Source organism: Piliocolobus tephrosceles, chromosome 19 (genome assembly GCF_002776525.5).
Source record: "Piliocolobus tephrosceles isolate RC106 chromosome 19, ASM277652v3, whole genome shotgun sequence".
In the NCBI taxonomy this organism is placed as follows: domain Eukaryota; kingdom Metazoa; phylum Chordata; class Mammalia; order Primates; family Cercopithecidae; genus Piliocolobus; species Piliocolobus tephrosceles.
The window spans coordinates 6,997,224-7,019,637 of record NC_045452.1 but is presented as its reverse complement, the minus strand read 5'-3'; the positions used below and the strand labels follow the sequence as shown (position 1 = coordinate 7,019,637).

At 39.2% G+C, this 22,414-nt stretch overlaps 1 protein-coding gene across 3 annotated transcripts in view; it reads right to left on the bottom strand.

Annotated features, from left to right (window-relative positions):
• GRK3 (G protein-coupled receptor kinase 3) overlaps positions 1-22,414 on the bottom strand; it is a 164,531-nt gene that overhangs the window by 79,887 nt on the left and 62,230 nt on the right. For 2 of the 3 annotated variants that reach the window (XM_023190665.2, XM_023190666.3), the window contains exon 3: positions 2,094-2,167. The exons of the other annotated variant lie outside the window; for it this stretch is intronic. In XM_023190665.2, the coding sequence (XP_023046433.1) occupies positions 2,094-2,167 (74 nt within the window). The remainder of the gene's footprint in view (positions 1-2,093; positions 2,168-22,414) is intronic. 3 annotated transcript variants of the gene reach the window in all.

The following is a 22,414-nucleotide window of genomic DNA, read 5'->3' as shown; positions in this document are numbered from 1 at the left end:
ACTCCTGACCTCGTTATCCGCCCGCCTTGACCTCCCAAAGTGCTGGGATTACAGGCGTGAGCCACTGTGCCCAGCCTCACTGTCTTTTTTAAAAACCATTTTTCTTAAGATGTCAGTCAGTCAAATTGTTGCTCTTTAAAAGTATTGTGTCTTCCCCACCGTTCACCATGGCTTTTTTTTTTAGACAGAGTCTCGCTGTGTTGCCTAGGCTGGAGTGCAGTGGTGCGATCTCAGCTCACTGCAAGCTCCGCCTCCCGAGTTCATGCCATTCTCCTCCCTCAGCCTCCCGAGTAGCTGGGACTATAGGCGCCTGCCACCACGCCTGGCTAATTTTTTGTATTTTTAGTAGAGATGGGGTTTCACCGTGTTAGCCAGGATGGTCTTGATCTCCTGACCTCGCGATCTGCCTGCCTCAGCCTCCCAAAGTGCTAGAATTACAGGCATGAGCCACCATGCCTGGCCTGTAAAATTCTTAGTATTATCTTTTCAAATATTGCTTTTGCCCTATTCTCTCCCTTCTCTTTCTGAAACTCCAAACCTACATGTGTTAGATCTTTTAAGAATGTCTCATGTGTCTCTAATGTTCCTGTTTCTTTTTTTGATTCCTTTTCTCTGTGCTTCAGTTTGAGATTATCCACTGACCCGCCTTCCTATTTATTTTGTCTTGAACTCTAACCAATCTGCTATTGAACTGAACCATTAGTTCTAATTTCAAATATAGTACTTTCTGTTCTAAAGTGTTTAAGTCTTCATAATAAATTCAAATTATCCTGAAATTATGTATCCCTTCATCTATTTTGTCCATCTTTTTCTCTTTTTTCTTGAACATATGATTCAGAGTTATTTTATTGTCTGCTAACTCCAATATCTGACTCACCTGCTGGTCTGCTTTTATCGCCTTGTTTATGATTCACATGATCTTGCTTCTTAGCATGTCTCATAATTCTTTACTGTATGCTAAACACTACACAGTCCTTATATAATGTTACTGCCTACCTATAAAAAAGACAGAAAAGGGTTCCCTTTGTACTCTGGTAAGCAGGTAAGGAGGGAGCTCATCATCCAATAAGGGATGGCGCTAGGTTGGGTTGTCATTTTTGTAGTACCCCGTCTGCTTCTGCCTTGACCCTGTTTCTAAGGCATGCCCTCCATGGAGTTCAAGGAGAGACTTTTATTTCCTTAGCACTGGATTCAGTTCTGCCCATAACAAGTTTTCAGCTTAGCTCTCTGGCCTCCCACCCCACTCAGCTTGAAAACTTGGCATGTGTTTTGAGAGGGTGACTAATCTCATACGTGGGGCTCTCCTCTAGTCTTATTTTGAAATTCTAGCTCCAGAAACCTTTTCTGTATTTTTTGTCTCCCAGAAGCAGCCAAGCCTGGATGCTCATCTGCCAGCTACATCTGACATCAACAGACACCCTGGGTGAAAAGTAGCTGTAGATACTCAGTGTCACCAGACCACTTCCTCTAGGGTTTTCACCTCTCGCCCATTCTGTTTCCAGCCTCCAGCCTCCAGCAGGTCTGTTTCCTAGGCACTGTAAGGCTGTAGGAGATTTCAATGTGCCTTCCAGAAGTTTCTGGCCTCTCTCTTCAGCTCCCCTCCAACCTCAGATTTCACCAAATGTTGTATGGGGAAAATCGGTCATGCATTTGAGTGCCCCATCACACCCCCAACCAAATATCCAATTTGTCAATCCAGTATGACCAGAAAACCTTGGCTAGTATCTCTTTCAAAGCTAATAGCAGTCCTCTGCCTCTGCTCACATCTCCAGAACTAGCACGCTTCCACAGAAAAGAAAATACCTGGCGCTCCTTGGTGCAGCTCTGGATGAGCCTCCCGTCTCCGGAACTTTAGTCCAACTGTCCCTCACTGCTTCCATAGCACTCTGAAGCCTTTAAGAATGCGACTTTTATGGCATGCTCAGCTTTTTATACCTGTTAGCTTCTCCAACTTGATACTATATTTTGCACTACTAATTACTTTCAATGAATTTCTAAATATTTATAAGATATTGAGTAGTCTTAATATGTTCCAAAGTACAGTTTAAATATGCTTTTGAAAGAAAAGCATCAGTAAAACAGTTACTTCTTACCTCTTCATAAAACTTCACCTGAGGTACAGCTTCATTAATTTCATTCAAACAAAAATCTTTAAATAGCAAGAAACCTAAAGGAAAAAAATAAAAAATTTCAGGGTGGGCAATTAATTGAAATTTTATCCCACAAGGGTGTTTTCAAAGCAATGTGTTTATACCTCAACCTCTTCCTCCTCTACTTTTTTTTAAAAAAATTTCAAGAAACTAGTGAATTAATTAATTCCTAGAAGGAAATACTCTGGGCAGAAAAATACCACATACTTGGCTCATTGCTTCAGGATTCCTTCCCTATTCATGTTCCCCCCTCCCCACTCCCCACTTTCTACAAAAGTATGATACAACAGAGCTGACTTTCACGACTGCCACTTGGAGCCGCTGACCATTGTAGTGACCAAAATAACAACCAAAGGAATAAGAGATACAGACAGTATGAAAGTGTTGGTGAGAATCACCAAGACACTAATAAACACTATGCCCACTAAAATAGGACTAAACTCCCTAAAAACAAAAACAAAAACTTCCAAAAAGAACTTCCCACACCTTTCTAGTCCCTTCTCTTGCCACTTACTCACTATTTCCAAGTCCCTACCAAATACCTAGTGCCAGAGCAGATTACCCATTCCCAGGTCATTCTTTACTCCTTCACAACTACATGCCTCACCTTTAAATATCTTTGCCTAGAATACCACGCCCCTCTCTGTATCTTGAAAATTCCTAAAATAACCAGAATTGAACTCAAAGGCCACCTGTGCTCTGAAGTCTTCTCTGATGAGACAGCCCCTATTGCACAATGCCTGGTACACACTAGGTGGTCAAAAAATGTGCATTGAATGAATGTTTGTTTACTTAGCCTTTCCAACATTCTGCCTAAATATTTACCACACACTAATTAATTACCTGATTTATAAGGTTTCCATTCCATTTGAAATCCTAGTGCCCAGCTTAATGCCTAATGGTCACGCGTAGATAAACAAACTTGAATAGTACAAGCTGATACCAGACTGAAGGTAGAGATACTTGAAGATTATAAAATTCCAAAAAGTCAAAACAATTACATGGAGAGTTCGCAGAAACAGAAGCCGCAGATAGGAACTGAAGAAAGACTCACAAAGTCTACCACATAGAGATGAAGTGGACCAGAATTCCCCAGGTGGGACTGAAAAGGGAAGTGGCTGTGATGAGATTTTAATTAACATTAGCATAATGATCTTGTAACCTGAACTGGTCTGTGACTGATCTATAAATTCCCCTCCATAGTTCCTGGAATATGGCCTTTGAAAATGGTAAGCGTTCGTTCACTCAAACTAGAGTAGAATGATGAAGAGTACTAGCTAAATAGGCACAGCCAGACTTTACCAGGGTCAGGCGCACACCTGCAGGGGGAGCACAGCCACGCTCCTCCCACGGAGAAACTGCGATGACCCCAACATAGGCAGGAAGTAGGAAATTCAAGAAGCAGGCAAATGGGAAGGATACATCTCTACCTGTTTGTATGTTAGTATTTTGATTTTAAGAGTAATGATTGTTTCTTGATTTTCATTCATTTCAAAGGATTTCCTAATTTCCCTTGTTATTTCTTCTTTGATCTGTGAGTCCTTCAGAAGGGTGTAGTTTAATTTCAAAATATTTGGGGATTTTTCAGACACTGATTTCTGTTTAGCTCTGTTTGTGGTCAGAGAACATGCTTGGTATGATTTTAATGCTTTTAAATGCATTGAAACTTTTAGTCTATCTAGGTGAATGCTGTATGGCACTTGAAAAAAATGTGCATTCTGTTCTTGTAGGGTGGAGTATTTCATTTAAAAGAATACAAAGGCAATTAAACCAAGTAGGCTTGATAGAGTTGTTCAAGATGGTCCTCTGCAGCAACACAAATGGAACTGAATGCCATTATCCTAAGTGAAGTAAGTCAGAAACAGAGAGTCAAATACTGCAGGTTCTCATTTACAAGTGGGAGCTAAACAATGGGTACACGTGGACACAGGGAGTAAAATAATAGACCCTGGAAGCTCCAAAAGGCAGGAGGATAGGAGAGGAGTAAGCCATGAAAAAATCACACACTGGGTACAATGTGCACTAAAAGCTCAGAGTTCACCACTATGCAATGTATCCATGTAACAAAATTGCACTTGTACTCCCTAAATACATCAAAATAAAAGATCATCCTCTGAATCTTTACTGAATGTCTATTTATTCTCTTTTGTTTGTTTGTTTGTTTGTTGTTTGTTTTGAGACAGAGTCTTGCTCTGTTGCCCAGGCTGGAGTGCAATGGCGAGATTTTGTCTCACTGCAACCTCCGCCTCCCAGGTTCAAGTAATTCTCCTGCCTCAGCCTCTCGAGCAGCTGGGATTACAGGCACCCACCACCATGCCCGGCTAATTTTGAACTTTTAGTAGAGATGGGGTTTCACCATGTTGGTCAGACTGGTCTCGAACTCCTGACCTCAGGTGATCTGCTCGCCTCGGCCTCCCAAAGTGCTGGGATTACAGGCGTGAGCCACCACGCCTGGCCATCTGTCTATTTTTTCTATCCATCATCAACAGTGAAGTGTTGAACTCTCCATTTGTAATTGTAGATTTGTTCATCTTTTTTCAATGTTGTCAGTTTTTGCCACATGTATTTCTTTTTCTATTTCTGGAAGAGAAAACTAACATGAGAATTTGAACTTAAGTATTTTGATCAAATTAGAGATGTTTTCAAAATGTCTAAATGACAAAATGAAATAATGCCACACATGGACCACTGTCTTTTGGCTATACTTGGAATCAAACTGAAACTCTTCACCACAGCCTACCCACACCCTACCCACACCCTCTGGAGTCACCATTTCCTTCTCTGGCCTCATCTCACAGTGCTCTCCCCAAGCTCACTTCACTTAGGCCAAGCTTCTGTACTGTAGTTTCTCTAACACCAAGCTCATTCCCTTCTCAGGGTTTCTTATCGGCTATTCCCACTGTCTCACACACTTGTCCTGGATCTTCTAGACAAATAGCTCACTAGCTCACTTAAAATACCCCTTTCCTTGAGGAGGCCTTTCATGATTCTCATTCATTCTCACTGTCCTGCTGTCTATCTCGCATCCATTCACACACACACACCACAAAACACTTTGTAGCACTTATGATGAGCAAAAATTGTCACATGTTTATATTTGCTTCTTTACTGTCTACCTCTCCCACTACAATGTAAGCTGCAATGCATAGGGTACAGGTGTTTATTCTCTACTACATTTGCACAAGAGGATTGACTGTGACAAAGACAGAGCTCAGGAGCGAGAACAAAGGAAAAAAGGTAGAAGAGAGAGAATAGGTACAAGAAGAGGGAGAGAAGTGGGGGGAAAGAAGAAAGGAAGAGGACAGAAAGAGAGATGAGGGAAAGAGGGAGTTGAATGAATGAGCACCCAGCTTAGAATGTGTTTACGTACTTCTTTAAGGAAATTTCCATTGTCGATCGGTAGAATAAGCCAAGGACTTAGTTTAACACACTATAGGAAACACAAAATATTATTTTCCTCCTGTGTGCACATAAACTGAAGCTTTACCTTCTATCAGATGTTTAAATGGAGCTGTTAAAATGGAGCAGAAGGAAGAAAGATATTTGCCTTTTGGCTAAATCCTAAATCACTAGGACCTCCTAAATGTCCTAGGCTGAACGCAACTTACCTTCATCAGCCTTAAATTATATAAAAAGCAAATGAAGCATGGCCTAGATTAGGGCAAAATATATGAGGCAAAAATAAGGAAATACTTTGCCTAACAAGCTCACTTCATCATTGCAATTTCTCCAGATCTTAAAGAGTAAAAAATAGTGGCCCAACACCTGCTTAGTAGATATCTATGAAATGTGTTTACTTTGTTTCTGTATTTGAACCACTGCAAAATGCTAAATATTGATTAACTTTTTAGTGTATGTAACATCCAGGAAAGGCAAACTATCCCAATTTGCCATCATGATAATTTTTCAAAAATTAGTAGAAAGAATTGTATTGCTTTTTATAAAATGTAAGTTAAGAGCTTTTGAAAGTATTAAATACAAGTGGTTTCTATGAGAAAATTTGAAATCTCCTAAAAATTAGAAAGGTGAAAAGAGAAATATGAAAATGTTCTTGCAAGAAAAAATAGTTGTCCTCAGTTTTACCAAGGAGATTAAGACACTACGAAGGAGAGTAGACTGCATAACTGCTAAAACTTCCTCCCAATATTGACTAATTCTAGAAAACATTTACTGAGTATCTACTAAGAGCCACTGTGTTACTCACTGACGATGTAAATGTGAAAACAGTGTTTTTCCAATACGGGGCTTATGGATTAGTGTAAGAGACAGATAACAAAGAAATAAACCCATACAATTTATAACAAGGAATATAAAGTAATTAAATATGATGCTGAGATAATGATAAAAAGAGGAAGATGTATTTCAGATAGAACAGTCAGTAAGGCCTTTCTGAGCTGTGAGATAAACAAAATACAATGCATGTCAGATAAGAAAAAAGCTGGAATATGTAATCTCACTCCTCTTCAACACTGCATTAGAGGTCCTAGCCAATGCAATAAAGTAAGAAAAGGAAATAAAGGTTTTCCAAATTGAAAAGGAAGAATTAAAACTGATTCTATTCAATCTGGCTACCTACCTGGCAAATCCTATCTTTGTCAAATCGTAAGTAAATTTAGCAAGGCCACAGGATATTAGGTCATTAGATAAGAACCAATGAAATTCTTATAAACTCATAGCACACAATTTTAAAATGGAATTTTAAAAGTCAGTTTGTAATAACAAAGAACTATCAATACATAGGAATAAATAACTAAATGACATACAAAACCAATATGCTAAAAACTATAAAATGTTACTGAGAGAAATTAAAGAAGATCTAAATAAATGGAAATATATACTCAGTTCATGGATTGGAAGATTTAGTATTGCTTAGATGTTAATTCTCCTCAAATTAATTTGTAGATTCAGTGCAATTACAATCATAAGTCCAACAGGCCTTTTTAAAGAAACCGACAAGCTGACTCTAAAATATATATGGAAATGCAAAAAACCTAGAATACCCAAAACATCTTAAGGAAGAGGAACAAAGTTCAAGGCCTTAATGCTATCCAATTTCAAGACTCATTACACAGCCATACTAATCTTAATCAATGCATTAGATTGATTAATATGGTTATATAATTTAGTGGCATTAGATTAAATCACTGGAACAGAAATATAGGGTCCCAGAATATATCCACATTTATATAGTCAATTTAAGTCTTTTCAACAAATGATACTGGGAAAGCTGTTATCCATATGGGGGAAAGGATGAAAGGAATTGTTACCTCACACCTTATAAAGAATTAAATTAAGGATTATCATAGAACTAAATGTGAAGGCTAAAATTATAATGCTTCTAGAGTATATATAGAATATCTTCACAGAAAATCTTTATGCAAAAGATTTCTTAGGCAGGGTAAAGAAAGAAATGATAAATTATACTTTATCAAAATGTAGAACTTCTGTTCTTCAAAAGACACTGTTAGAAAAATAGACCAGTCATGGACTGGGGTAAAATATTATAAAACCTAAGTTAGAAAAAATGCCTGGTAAATTTGCATTCAAAGAAACAAACAAAATTCTTACAAATCGATGTTAAAAGAAGAACAACTCAATAAAAGAACTCAAGGAAGATTTGAACACATCACAACACATGAACACTTCACAAGAAAGGAATATAAACACCCAGTAAGCCCATGAAAGGGACTCAGCATCATTGGTCACCATGTAAATGTAAATTAAGCCACTCTAAGATACCCCTTCTCAACTACTAGAATGGCTAAGTTAAATACTGACAACCCCAAATGTCAGCAGGGATACAAGGCAGCCAGAACTCCAGTAAGTTGCTTAGGAGGACAGACAATGCCTTGGGTCCCCTATGCCTCTGAATCAACAGGCAGGGAAGGGAGATTTTGTGTGGGCTGGAGTGACGGAGCCTGACTGCCAAGGGGATCCACACTAGAGAGATAAGGAAGAGCGTGTCTGGAATACAGGAGATTTCCTAGGGTATCCCCCCACTATTACTATGGCCTGTGATTAAAGTCAAGGGAAAACTATAACCCAATTCAGGTGGGGCTATGAATGTCCCAGACCTTTCAGGAGTAATGATTTCGGTCATCCCACCAGATACAGAACCATGACCCACTGAGGTGCTTACTGATGGTAAAGGGATCACATAATGCATGGCAGTAAGGAATACCAGCTACAACCATGTGACCAGTTAGAGGAATGAGGACTGCAACTGTCATGAGTGGCTCCCCCTTATTGTGTGTGTGTATGTTAAGCAAATATCTTTGCTTTCTTTTCCCCTTCTCATCCCTTTATCATGGAACAGAAGATATACTGACTTCCTAGTGTAGCATTTAAATATTGTTAACTTTATATGATAGTATTTAAGTTGCAGGACATCGAAGAAAAGAGCAAACATTATCCAAGGACTTTGCATCCTCTTCTGGGAAAAGAATCCATGCATTTTTCCATTGTACGCAGACTAGTTGTATCACGTTAGATGGAAGTATGACCTTGTTATTGTCTTTATTGGAGATTAATCGTGGTGTAAGGAGATGTGTATGAGCACCAAGATGACAAGGGGTGGATGTGTGATGGTTAATTTCATCTTAGAGAATGTCCTGGAATGAGATTAACATTTAGATCAGTAAACTGGGAGTAAGCAGATTGCTCCCCATAACGTGGGCGGGCTGCATCCAATCAGTTGAAAGCCTGAATAGAACACAAAGATCAGATGCCCCAGGGAAGGGAGAATTTCCCAGCAGACTGCCTCCAGACTTCATCTGCACTACCAGCTATCCTGGGTCTCGAGCCTGCCAGCTCACACTGCAGATTTGCCCGTCTCCATAATCACATAAGCCAGTTCTTTACAATAAGTCTCTTTCTGTCTGTATACAAGCATCCTATTACTTCTGTATCACTGGAGAATGTTGCGTTAAATAGATTTTGAGCATGGTAAAGAACGTTCAGTCCCTTAGGAAAATAGTTTGAAAGTTTCTTATAAAATTAAGCACACACTTATACAATGCAGTGATTCCTCTGTTAGATATTTATCCAGTGAAAACCTGTATCTCCAGAAACACTTGTATAGGGAATCTTCATAGCAGCTTTATTCATAACTTATCTGAAACAATTCAAAGACTACCAACAGGAAGATAGGCAGATTGTGATATTTTCACACAATGGAATACTATTCAGCAATAAAACAAAACAAACTACTGATACATCCAGCATTGTACCTGTATTAGTCATGGTTCTCCAGAGAAACAGAATCAGTAAGATATATATAAGCAAGTAAGAGGAGACTTATTATAGGAATTGGTTCACATGATTATAGAGACCGAGAAGTCCCATGCTATGATGTCTGCAAGCTGGAGAAACAGATGGTGTAACTCAGTACAAGCTTAAAGACCTGAGAACCAGGAGAACCATTCTCCCAAGCCAAGGGCAAAGGTCTGAGAACCAAGAAAAGGCTGCTAGTATCAATCCTGGAATTCCAAGGCCTGAGAAACTGGAGCTCCAATGTCCAAGGGCAGGAGAAGATGGATGCCCAAGCTCAAAAAGAGAGAAAGGATGGGCCCTTTCTCTACCTTTTTGTTCTATTCCTGCAGGCCCTCAATGGATTGGGCAATAAGCCACCCATATGCCTGATGGCGGATCTTTTTACACTGATTCAAATGCTAGTCTCTTCCAGAAACATCCTCACAGACACACCCAACAATAATGTTTTACCAGCTATCTGGGCATCACATTTATCCTAGTCAAGTTGACTACTAAACTTTACCATCACCGTCAGTAAATGTCAGACATTATGTTGGTCAAAGGTTGCCAGATACAAAGAAGTATATGCTGTATAATTCTACATACATAAATTCTAGAACAGGCAAAACTGATCTATGTTTTTTTTAAAAAAAACTAAAAACAAAAAAAACCGCTCACGCCTGTAATCCCATCCCAGCACTTTGGGAGGCCGAGACGGGCGGATCACGAGGTCAGGAGATAGAGACCATCGAGACCATCCTGGCGAACACAGTGAAACCCCGTCTCTACTAAAAATACAAAAAAATCAGCCAGGTGCGGTGGCAGGCACCTGTAGTCCCAGCTACACGGGAGGCTGAGGCAGGAGAATGGCATGAACCCGGGAGGCGGAGCTTGCAGTAAGTGGAGATCACGCCACTGCACTCCAGCCTCGGCGACAGAGTGAGACTCTGTCTCAAAAAAACAAAACAAAACAAAACAAAAAAACAAAACAAACCAAAAAAAACCAGAAAAATGCTTGCCTCTACGAACATGAAACTGGGAAGAGGCATGAAAGAACTTTTGAAGAATGGAAATATTCTGTCCTTTGATAGAGGTAGGGGTTATGTAGGTCAATACATTTATCAGAATTAAACTGTGTACAGTACTGTAAGTAAATTTACCTTAAAGAACTGAAAACAAATATTAACTCTAGCTAGTAGGTTTGCTTTCACAGTAGTATGAGTTAGCAGTTCGGAAACTATTTACAGTGTATTCTAGGCTTACACAAATGAGTAAATATATTGAGGATAATAAGAGCCTTTTTGGACAAGAGAGTTAAAACATGGAAAGAGAACAGAAGGTACATTGTAGCACTGAATTGGAATAGGAGTATCTATTTGAACTCATTGCTTTTGGTAGGTAGATATGTGAACACCTACACATATACACAAACATTTCTTTGCTGTGTTTATGAAGGTCTAGAAGCAATGACACACCGGCAGCAATGAGCACTTCTGTGTCCAAATTTAGGCTGCTAAACACCATTCTCCATTAAAAGCAACTAGAGCTCCTTAGAGAAAAGGCTGATTGATTCTAGGGCAAGGACAGTGAATAAATAACAACATGAGCTTTAAACATCTGCTAGAAAGTAAGCAAGGGCTTGTAGGATGATGGAGCTATTTGAACAGGAACCAGCTTAAAAGCGCTCCTAGTAGCCAAAACTGGGAAAATGTGAACATATCAAAATAAATAAGAAGAGTAATAGATCATAACCCATTAGATAAATTAAGGATCCATGAGTGCATACTGATATAAATAAGCAAATAGGGAGAAGGAAAAGCGCTTTCTTATAGTCAAATGCCAATCAAAAACTATGGAATGAATGATGGAGTCAGAAAACTGATGGGTGCCAAAACTAGTGAGTAAGTTTGAGTAGGAGCAGAATATTTACGTAGTGTCAAAAGCAACTCCCACAAGTTATTTATTTACAAAGGGAAAACTCGTAACAGTGGAGGATGCTAGCAAACACCCACTTTAAGCAAATGGTCAAAATTAACAATCACCAGACTTGGGACAACACCACATCGTGATGCCCTGAGAACAACACGACATCTGACCTATGGTCTCCCTGACAAAAGTGCCTAACATGAATCTTAATTATTATGAACCACTAAACGAAACAAAAGAAAGGGATATTTTACAAAATAGTTGTCCTGTACTCTTTACAAATGTTAAGATCAAGAAAGTAAAAGAAAGCTGAGGGATTTGTCCAGATTAAAGGCGACTAAAGGTATGACAAGGAAATGCAAGCATGTTCCCAGATTCAATCCTGGACCAGGAAAAATTATCGCAAAAAAAGAACATTTTGGAAAACAACTGTCGAAATGTGAATATGGACTTTGGATTAGACAGTAATATTATATGTGCGCTCAGTGTCCTGATTTTGAACATTGTACTGTGGATCTCTAAGACAAAAACCTTGTTCCTAAGAAATACAGGCTAGCCAGGCGCAGTGGCTCACGCCTGTAATCCCAGCAGTTTGGGAGGCTGAGGCGGGCAGATCACGAGGTCAGGAGATCGAGGCCATCCTGGCTAACACAGTGAAACCCCGTTTCTACTAAAAATACAAAAAAATTAGCCGGGCGTGGTGGCGGGCACCTGTAGTTCCAGCTACTGGGTAGGCTGAGTCAGAAGAATGGCATGAACCCAGGAGGCAGAGCTTGCAGTGAGCTGAGATGGAGCCACTGCACTCCAGCCTGGGCGACAGAGCGAGACTCCATCTCAAAAAAAAGAAATACAGGGTGAAACATATAATAGTCAAGAAGTGTGATGTCTCTAAATTACACCCCCCAAAAATCATACAAAGAAAGAATAATGAAACAAATGAGGCAAAATGTATACCAACAATGAAAGCAGGGGTGTCCAGTCTTTCAGCTTCTCTAAGCCACATTGGAAGAATTGTCTTGGGCCACATGTTAAAAAAAAAAAAAAAAAAAAAATCACAAAAACATCTCATAATGTTTTAAGGAAGTTTATAAATTTGTGTGGGGCCACATTCAAAGCTGTCTTGGGCTGCATGCAGCCCGCGGGCTGCAAGTTGGACAAGCTTGGTTTAAAGGATATATAGAATTCTTCATACCATTCTTATGACTTTTCTGAATTTGAAGTTATTTCAAAATATAATTTTAAAATGCATATCAACATACAAAGTTATTAGAAAAGTGGTAAAATCACAAAACTCATTTATGACTAAAATTACATACAATTATTGGCAAAAAGGCTAGAGAAAAATAACTGAAATGTGGCTTTTAACTATTAGAAATTTATGTGACTAATAATAGAAATGATTGCTGTCCAACTGGCTTTTCAAATATTTATTCCTTTTATAATTAGTAATTTCCAACTCATTTAAAAACTATATATAGACTTTCGTACTGGAAGAAAACTTACAGCACTTTAAATCCTTGAACAAACACAATATAATGGAAATGCTAATATAATTTAACCAGAGCAATGTTAATAAGCTCCCTTATAATTAAACGTAATTCTGAGAGGAAACATAAAGGTGCTTTAATGCAGCAAATCAGTTATATGTTCCAAGAGTTTTCTAAAATATTTTATCATAACAATTTGAAGATTATCATTTTCACGTATTATATTTCTCTGCAGTCTTTTGAGTGAAACACCCTAAGCAAGCACACTAGTTCCCGTATAATTGGAAATTCCCTCCAGCCCCTGCAAGCACCATGAAACAACTACCTTACATCTTATCACCCAGCATCACAACACATATCATGAGACAGCCCCACTGACCATACTAGAATTATCTCTAAACCAAGATCTCTAAACCAGCATTACATGTTAGACCTTGTGTCTTAATTTGCCCATGTGAACAAATTAACAAAACAGGTGTTAGGTTTCTCTAATATTAGTAGATTTTTTCAAGTTTAAAAGAAAAACCCCTTGGATTAATCTCCAGAATTTTTTCAACTCTTAGATTCTATATCTCTAAATAAAATAAAATTAATCAAATTAGAAAGTCATGAATTGAATGGTGAAAAATACAAACATAACTAATAATCATGAAATCAAAGAGAAGAAGAAAATGAAATGGACAAAACAAGCTGATTATTGAAAGACCTTAAAAGCTAGGGACAAACACCTAGACAATAACATGAAGGTCTAGAAATAAAAATTAAATTATCCAAAGAGCAGAGAGTGAACACTCACCATAACTATGCTGTATGGAATAATTAAAAGCCTCAATAATCAAATAATCAAATTATTTTAATGCATTTTCTTATAAAGTTTCAAAAGTTTGACTAACCAAAGCATTACAATAAAACATGAAAAACCAACTATTTAAAATATTATCATGAAATACACAATCAACCATTTTGCCAAGAGATAATGGAATCAAAAGTGCCCTAAATTATCATTTGCTTCAGAAATAAATTAATTAAATAGATGTATTCATATATTTGGTGCACATTCCGAATTGATATTTTTATTTATTAGTACTGAACAATGGGAAATTTAAACTTGCACATTCCGAATTGATATTTTTATTTATTAGTACTGAACAATGGGAAATTTAAACTTAAGCAACAGAACAATAATAACACAAAAAAACCCAACACTTAGAAATAAATCTAACCAGATACGTGCATGATTTGTATGCTAAAAACTACAAAATACTAATGAACAAAAACAGAAGTTATCCAAATAATTAAGAATAATACCATGCTCATGGAATGGATTGGAAGACTTGATATTGGTAAGATGGCTATTCCTCCTAAATCAATCTATAGACTTAACATGATCCCAGTCAAAAATCCAGCAGAAATTTTTGTAAAAAATCAATAAACTGATTCTAAAATTTATATTAAAAATCAAAAGAACTAGAATAATAAACTTTTTGAAAATAACAAAAAGGATTTACACTATCTGGTTTCAAGATATATCACAGGCTGGGTGCGGTGGCTCACGTCTATAATCCTAGCACTTTGGGAGGCCGAGGTGGGTGGATCACTTGAGGTCAGAAGTTCGAAGCCAGCCTAGCCAACATGGTGAAACCCTGTCTTTACTAAAAATACAAAAAAAAAAAAATTAGCCAGGCATGGTGGTAGGTGCCTATCATCCCAGCTACTTGGGAGGCTAAGGCAGGAGAATCACTTGAACCTGGGAGGCAGAGGTTGCAGTGAGCCAAGATCATGCCACTGCATGCCAGCCTGGGTGACAGAGCAAGACTCCGTCTCAAAAAACAAAAACAACAAACAAACAAAAAAGATATATTATAAAGATACAGTAATCCAGGCAGTATGCTGTTGGAGAAAAGGATAAACACATACATCAATGAAAAAGAATACAGTCCAGAAATAGATCTACATATACATAATCAATTGACTTTTCACCAAGGTGCAAGGATGGTTCAGTGAGGAGAAGAAAGCCTTTTCAACAAATGGTGCTGGAACAACTGAACATCTCTGTGCAAAAATATGTGATTCCTACAAAAATTAACTCAAAATGGATAACAGAATTAAATATAAATCTTCAAACTATAAAATTGTAGGAAAATATTCAAGAAAATCTTTGCAACCTTGGGTTAAAGCAAAGGCCACCAAGATCCAACATGATCTATAAGGGTGAAAACTGGCAAATTCAATTTCATTATACTTTAAAATTTCTGTTCTACATGCTTAAGAAAATGTAAAGACATGCCATATATTTGGAGAAAATATGTACAAAATATATATCTGCTAAAGGACTTGTATCCAAAATACATGAAAGACTCTCAAAATGCAATAACGAGAACACAAACCAATATTTTTGAGCAAAAGACTTGAATACACTTTCACCAAAGATACGTAAATGTCAACTGAAAGCATGAAAAACTAACACCATTAGTCATTAGGAAAATACCAATTAAAATCACAATAGGATAATACTATATACTAGAATAATAAAAGCAAAAAAGAAAAGACAATAGCAATGCTGGGAAGGATGTGGAGCAGTTGGAACTCTTAGACTGCTAGTAAGAATGCAATTTGTATAGCCTCTTTGAAAACAGCTTCTTTAAACAAACATTTGTCATTTGACCCAACAATCCCACTCCTAAGTATTTACCCAAGAGAAATAAAAATGTATGCTCTTATAGTCACACAGAAATCTGCAAACAGCTATTTACAGTAGTTAGCTTTATATACAGAATCCAAAAACTGGAAACAACCCAAGTGTTCAGTTGGCGGATGGATAAACCAACTGCGATGCATCCATAGAATGGAAGCTTCCCAATACACGGGAGTGAACTACGGATACGTGCAACATGCCAGTTTCAAACACATCATGCTAAATCAAATAAACAAAAGGCTACATGCTAAATGATTCCACTTATAAGACCTTCTGGAAAAGGAGAAATCATAGGAACAGAAAACAGATCCATAGTTGCCAGGAGCTGGAGCATTACGTGTGGGCTGACTATGAAGGGTCACCAGGAATTTGGGGAGGTAACTAACTGCTTTGTATCTTGATTTTGGTAGTAGCTGCACACTTTATGCATTGGTCAAAACTCACAGAATTGTAGATCTAATTGCTGAATTTTACTTTATTTAAATTATACCTCAATAAACCTGCACCTCCACCCCCCACCTAAATAAAAATAGCACCATGAAAGAAGAAAGAAAAATAAAATTGGGTACATACAGTTGAGCCAAGAATAAAGCTCAGAGATGTTCCCTCACAGTGGCTGTAAGTAGGCCACAAACTGGAATCTAAAATTTCTAGAAGCCAGCCTGATCGCTTGCATAGTTCTCAATGTCTACAGGATGTTTTCATAAATGCAAGTTTGTATGGAGGATAAAATTATTCATACACGTAAGTGTTGACTAAAATAAGTCATTAGAAGGGTTCTTGGTAATACAGAGGTCATAAACAAGTACTCTGACATGTCCAGGATACAAAACATTCTTTACAAATGAAAATAAGGGAAATTGTAGATGACAAATAAAAAAGCAAATTCATAAATAAAGAAAAAGGCATATAGATATAAAACCTGAAAACTCCCATAAGATGTTATGTCTCTACTGGCTAGGGATTACTAACCTACATTCCCAATTAACAGCTCTCTGCTTTTTTTCTTCCAAGTTCCAACAGGAGCCAATAAACATAAATCAAAGTGAGTATTCAGTTAACTATAATCATCTATTTCATATAAGCCTTAAATGTGTTTATTTTTGTTTAACTCTACTTTTCAAACTGGAACTGCTACTTCTTGACTTAAAACTTGACAGGAGGAGAAAATCATAAATGAAATGTAATTTGGGAATATTGTAAATAGTTTTAGATCTTCTAAAACCCAAGTTCTCCATCCTGCCCCCAATTTAAATTCAACACATATGTGTTCTTCCAGCATATCAATAAAATATTCCTAGATTTATTAATAGGATCATTCATTTAGATAATGGAGAGATTTTGAGCCATGAATATTAAGAGTCCAATAGACAAAAGCACAAATGGAAATGAATGTGGCCAAAGAAAAATTCATGGAATGTTCCAAGCAATTGGCTCTTGACTCAAAAAGGAACAACGCGAACTGGGACTGGGAGGGAAATGTAAGAATGTAGGGGCGAGAAAATTCTATCAAACCCTTCCAATGGTTGGCTGGCTTTCAGCCTTTTAAAACCATTACATAATGACAGAAAAGTAAAAATTTCTGACTATGCCACCATGCTAATACTCCTCTCCAGATTGCAGTCAATTTTTTCATTTATCACAGTTCTCTGCACATCAGACAGTAAACAAACTGACAGTTAAAATAAAGAGAGATTTAAAATAATTTAAAATGAAATAGAAATATTATTCAAATAAGCCATATGACTTACATTTCCCAGAGACTTCTCTAAGAACAAATATTAAAGCTGGCATTATGGATACCGGGGTCTGAGTGTACAGCACAAATCATGTATCCACCTCTCCGGACAAAGTGGGGGTGGGGAGGTTGTGAACATGCTGAGTCTAACCATAATTTTAACAAGGAAGGAACAGAATAAGAGCCAATCAATCAATACCCATGAGTTTGCTTTGTGATAATCCATGTGGCTATGAACTCATGATTTCAGCACTTTTCTATATGTATGTTTTATTAGATCAATAAAAGTTTACTGAAAACAAGAGAATCAGCCAGGCAGTATTTATGGCATGATACTATAATGTAAAATGAAGGGTCCTCAGTGCAATTGTACTCTGCTTGGAGATCCTGATAGCTACACACAAAATGATAACACTTAGTCGTCTTGTATTAAGTGCCAAATTCACTTGGTAGAGGAGAAATGCTAAAACGTCAGTGTTACTTCCTTAGATGACAGCAACAGCATCTTCACTAAGTTCCCAGCCACCTGTCATCCTCCTTTCCGACTCATCCTTCATGCTACTCACATCAGATCTGGATCTGATCATGACACTTCCTTGCTTTAAAATTTTCCATGGGTGTTGCAGAGGATACTGGATAAGACATTCATGTTACTGCAACACACACCATGCTCTGTCCCATACCTCTACCGTGCAAATGCACTGCCATAGACCTGACCTGACCAGACCTGACCTACCCACCCACCAGTCAGATGTCCCTTATGACTTACAGTCCCTTGCACAGAGTTGGGAGAAAAGACATCAAAGTCATCACACTGATTTCTTAATGGCCTTGGCCCCGAGGTGACACAACCCACTTTTCTGAAAAGATGGGAGAAACTAATAACAGTGGTTGCCTTGGGGGTGATGGTGGTTCCAGCAGGTTCCAGCACCCACAGCTCCGCATGCTGTATTAACCTATTTACCGTAAATCCTGCCTCTGTATCTTCATATGGACTCCTCCCATCTCAGCACCCACCCTTTCTTCACCAATCCCCTGGCAATTCTCTGCCATCCACTTGTCTAGCCCCTTTCTCACAAGCCTCTCTTCCTGCAGGCTTGACCTGGTGAACACCTGCTACACCTTCAGGGCTTCAAGCGAGCACTACAGAGAGCAGTACACTTGGAAGGTCGCTCCCCAAGGCAAGGCAGAGCTGCCCCTTCTATGCTCCCACAGCACTGGGTTCTTACCATTTTCTGAGCATGATCCGACTTTATGACAATGACTTGTTTTTATTTTATAAATGAATAATATAGTTCAAAATTGTTGAAATATATTTTAAAACTTTTCCTCTCTTTCCTGCCCTTCATCTTGCCAGTCACGTACCACCACCATCACCCCCAAGGCACCTGATGCTATTAGTTTCTTCCATCTTTTCTGGGAAGTGGGGTATGTCACCTCTGGGCCACGGCTGTTAAGAAATCGGTGTGACAGCTCTCTGCCAGGGATTCCAAGTCCTAAGGGACACCAGTGCCACAAGATGGAAGACCTCAGTGCATGCAGAAAAGCCTCACGCTGATCTGTAACAACCTGTGACAAATGTTACAGGCTCGTGACAACTTGTGACAAGCACTGTTACCAAATGAGAAAAAACATTGCCTGTGTACAGTCCCTGACATTCTGGGGATTCCTTGTTACAAGTGTTTGTGTTACCTTCGAATACAATATAAATGCAAGTGCAAATATGAACTCTAATTTTCCACTGTACTCTATATACACTGTCAACATCAGCCTTTTTTCCAAAACACTATGTCTTGGAGATCTTTCTATACCAGTAAGGAGGAGCTACTTGATTCCCTTTTACAACCGCATGGCATTCCATCTCATAGCATAACATAATTTACATAACTTGCTCTCCAGTGAATGTTTGGGTTGTGCCAAATATTTTGCTTTAACAAAACTGCTACAATAAATAACCCTCTACATCCACTGTGTATCATGTATTCAGGTACGCTTGCAGGATGTCTTCCTCAGAGTAAAACTTCTAAGTCAGAGGTCATGCAGACATTTTGTCATTTCAGTAGACAGGGCCACATTAGCCTCCGCTGGAGTAGTACCTATTTTAACTCCCACCAGCAATGGACAGGAGTGCCCAGTTTGAAACCCACTGTCAAAAGTGTGTTCTTTAACTTTCGGCTTTTTATCAATTTGAAAGATAATAACATTTGAGAGCAACTTTGTGTTTCTCTTACTTTTGAATAACATTGAAAATCTTTTCTTAGGTTTAAGTTTCATCTGTTCCCCTGTTTCAATGACCTGTCTCTCAATAGCCTTTGCCCATTTTTACCCTGGATGATGGGGCTTTTGCTTAGAAGTTTCTAGGGCTTTTCTGTATTGGGATTTGCAAGTCAATACTGTTGCTCAAGGAATCCTCTGGATGTCCGCCTCTCAGGTACTTGGTCAGATCCATGTGAGTGATCTGTGTGTCCGTTCCTGGTTCCATGTCATTCCTGGTGTTGACAGAAATACCTCTAGCATTCTCCTCTTAAACATGACACTGGCCTTTGAAACCGACAGCCTGCATCATGTTAAGGATGGACACATCGCTTCCTAGTTCAATGAGTAGCACCTGGTTTCTCATTTGTCTCCCTGACTAGGCTATGGGCTACAAGAGGGAAGTGGTCTGTTTTTGTTTATTTTTCTCTCTAATCCCTAGCACAATGGCTAGTACTTAATCAGCTCAATGAACGCTGGATAAATTTACTTAAGGGAAGACCGGCACGGTTGGGGCACAGTCACAGGCGGTTTCAGGAAGACATTAAGTGCAAGCTAGACTTGGAGAGATTAACGGGCTATAGAGTCAGGAGAAAGAATGAACCAGTGCTCAAAGGCAGGAAATGTGGCTTGAGATAAGGAAAGAGTGTGACTTCAATTTAGGCAGAGCAAGTTCCTACAGGGAAGAGGTGGAAGGTATGCTTTATTACGCCAAGGAGGCTCAGGGAGGGTTAGCCTTCAGCCACCGGGCTAAGGGATCCAGCCTCAGGAATTCCAATACTCAGTATTTATTAGTTATATAATACTCTGCTTGCTGAAAGCTTCAAATGCCAAAAAGCCTGCTGGGGAATAGTTTTCAGTATAAGTGGGTAATTGTTTCATAAAAAATAAAAACTCGGCTCTTGGGCCCAGTTCTGAGGATTTTAGAGGAGAAACTCTTTCTCCCCAACACGGGAGTCCCTGAGCAAGGCTGAAGGTCGGTGCTATGAATTTGTACTCCTTCTCCTTCCCCCAAGGTACTCTGCAATATGACACTTATCTGCCATGACACCTGTCCCCAGCTGACCCTTGCATCCTCTTCCCTGTCCCTAACCTTACCCAAAATAGGTAGTTGGTGTCAACACCTATATACTAATAGTGCCTGCCTACCTCCACCCCACTGAATATTTCTATTAGAATGTGAAGATGTTATCAAAAGCCTTCAAGACTCAAAAGACTAAACTTGTAACAGTGGAACACCAGCTGGTATGGGTGCCACTGCCAACCCATTGGGGGCAGAGGTTAGCCCTGACTGGGCACCAATCCTCACACCCGCAGCCTAGTGCTATGCCACCCCAACCAGCTTGTGGTTAGAGCTGCTTTTCATATTTACTGTGGAATCTAATGCATATAAATTGACTACTTGCTACAGCAATCAGATGGTTTCTGTGATTATTTTGCCCCAATTCATTTTAACTTATAGCCAACTGAATATAGTAATTTGTCAGTTAAATAACAGAGGTATTTTTTTAAAGTCATCTGGTAAGTTGTGAATACCTCTAGTGAGAGTTCACTCTGAATGTTTTAAAGAAAGTAACACCCAGTGGCTTCATAGCCTCCCAGAAGAGGGGCTATCTCCTGTGGAAATGAAGTTGGCTTGATCGGTGAACACTCCCTCCCGCTCCCTGTACAAGGGAAGGGCAGTGGACACAGCTGCTATTCCCTGATCCCTCCTCCAAACAGCTGCCCAAAGGATCCCTCTATTTCCACAGATAACTATTCATCTTATCACCCATCCCAACAGTGCACAGACATCTGCAAGGCCTATGGCAAGATGACTTGGAGACAGGTGCATGGACTAAGACTTCACACTAAGAGAATCATCATCGGCCGGGCGCGGTGGCTCACACCTGTAATCCCAACACTTTGGGAGGCCAAGGCGGGCGGATCACGAGGTCAGGAGATCGAGACCATCCTGGCTAACACGGTGAAACTCCGTCTCTACTAAAGATACAAAAAATTAGCCGGGCATGGTGGCGGGTGCCTGTAGTCCCAGCTACTCGGGAGGCTGAGGCAGGACAATGGCGTGAACCCTAGGGGGTAGAGCTTGCAGTGAGCTGAGATTGTACCACTGCACTCCAGCCTGGGCGACAGAGCCAGACTCCGTCTCAAAAAAAAAAAAAAAAAAAAAAGAGAGAGAGAATCATCATGTAGTATACACTCTTTATATTAAATGCTGCAAATAACAGTTTGATACTAATGGCAGTTGAAATCATTGTGTGTGGAAACAGAAAGTCAACCAGAAAAGAAGAGGCAGTTCCTCAGATGTGTAAAATACTCAACTAGAAGCTTTAGAATTACAAAGAGAAAATAGCCTCAGAGATGAGCTTTGACCTCAAGGATGAGTTGGGAAACATTAAAGAGGCACCTCACAGTACTACACTTTCCACAGTAAGCGCCAAATGAATGCTACAGACAATAAGTAGAGCAGGAACATAAAAAGAGATAATTCATAGTCAGAAATCAGGGTTTTTGTTGTTGTTGTTGTTTTATGATGGAGTCTCCCTCTGTTGCCCAGGCTGGAGTCCGGTGGTGCAATCTCGGCTCACTGCAAGCTCTGCCTCCTGGGTTCATGCCATTCTCCTGCCTCAGCCTCCGGAGTAGCTGGGACTACAGGCGCCCGTCACCACGCCCGGTTAATTTTTTGCATTTTTTAGTAGAGACGAGGTTTCACTGTGTTAGCCAGGATGGTCTCAATCTCCTGATCTCTTGATCCGCCTGCCTCGGCCTCCCGAAGTGCTGGGATTACAGGCGTGAGCCACCGCACCCAGCCAGAAATCAGGGTTTTAAGCTAATCCCTGAATGGTGAATCTTTGTGAAGAGGACAGGAAAGAAGGTGGCCTTCCACAGAGGGAGAGAGACTGTGAAAGCAGAT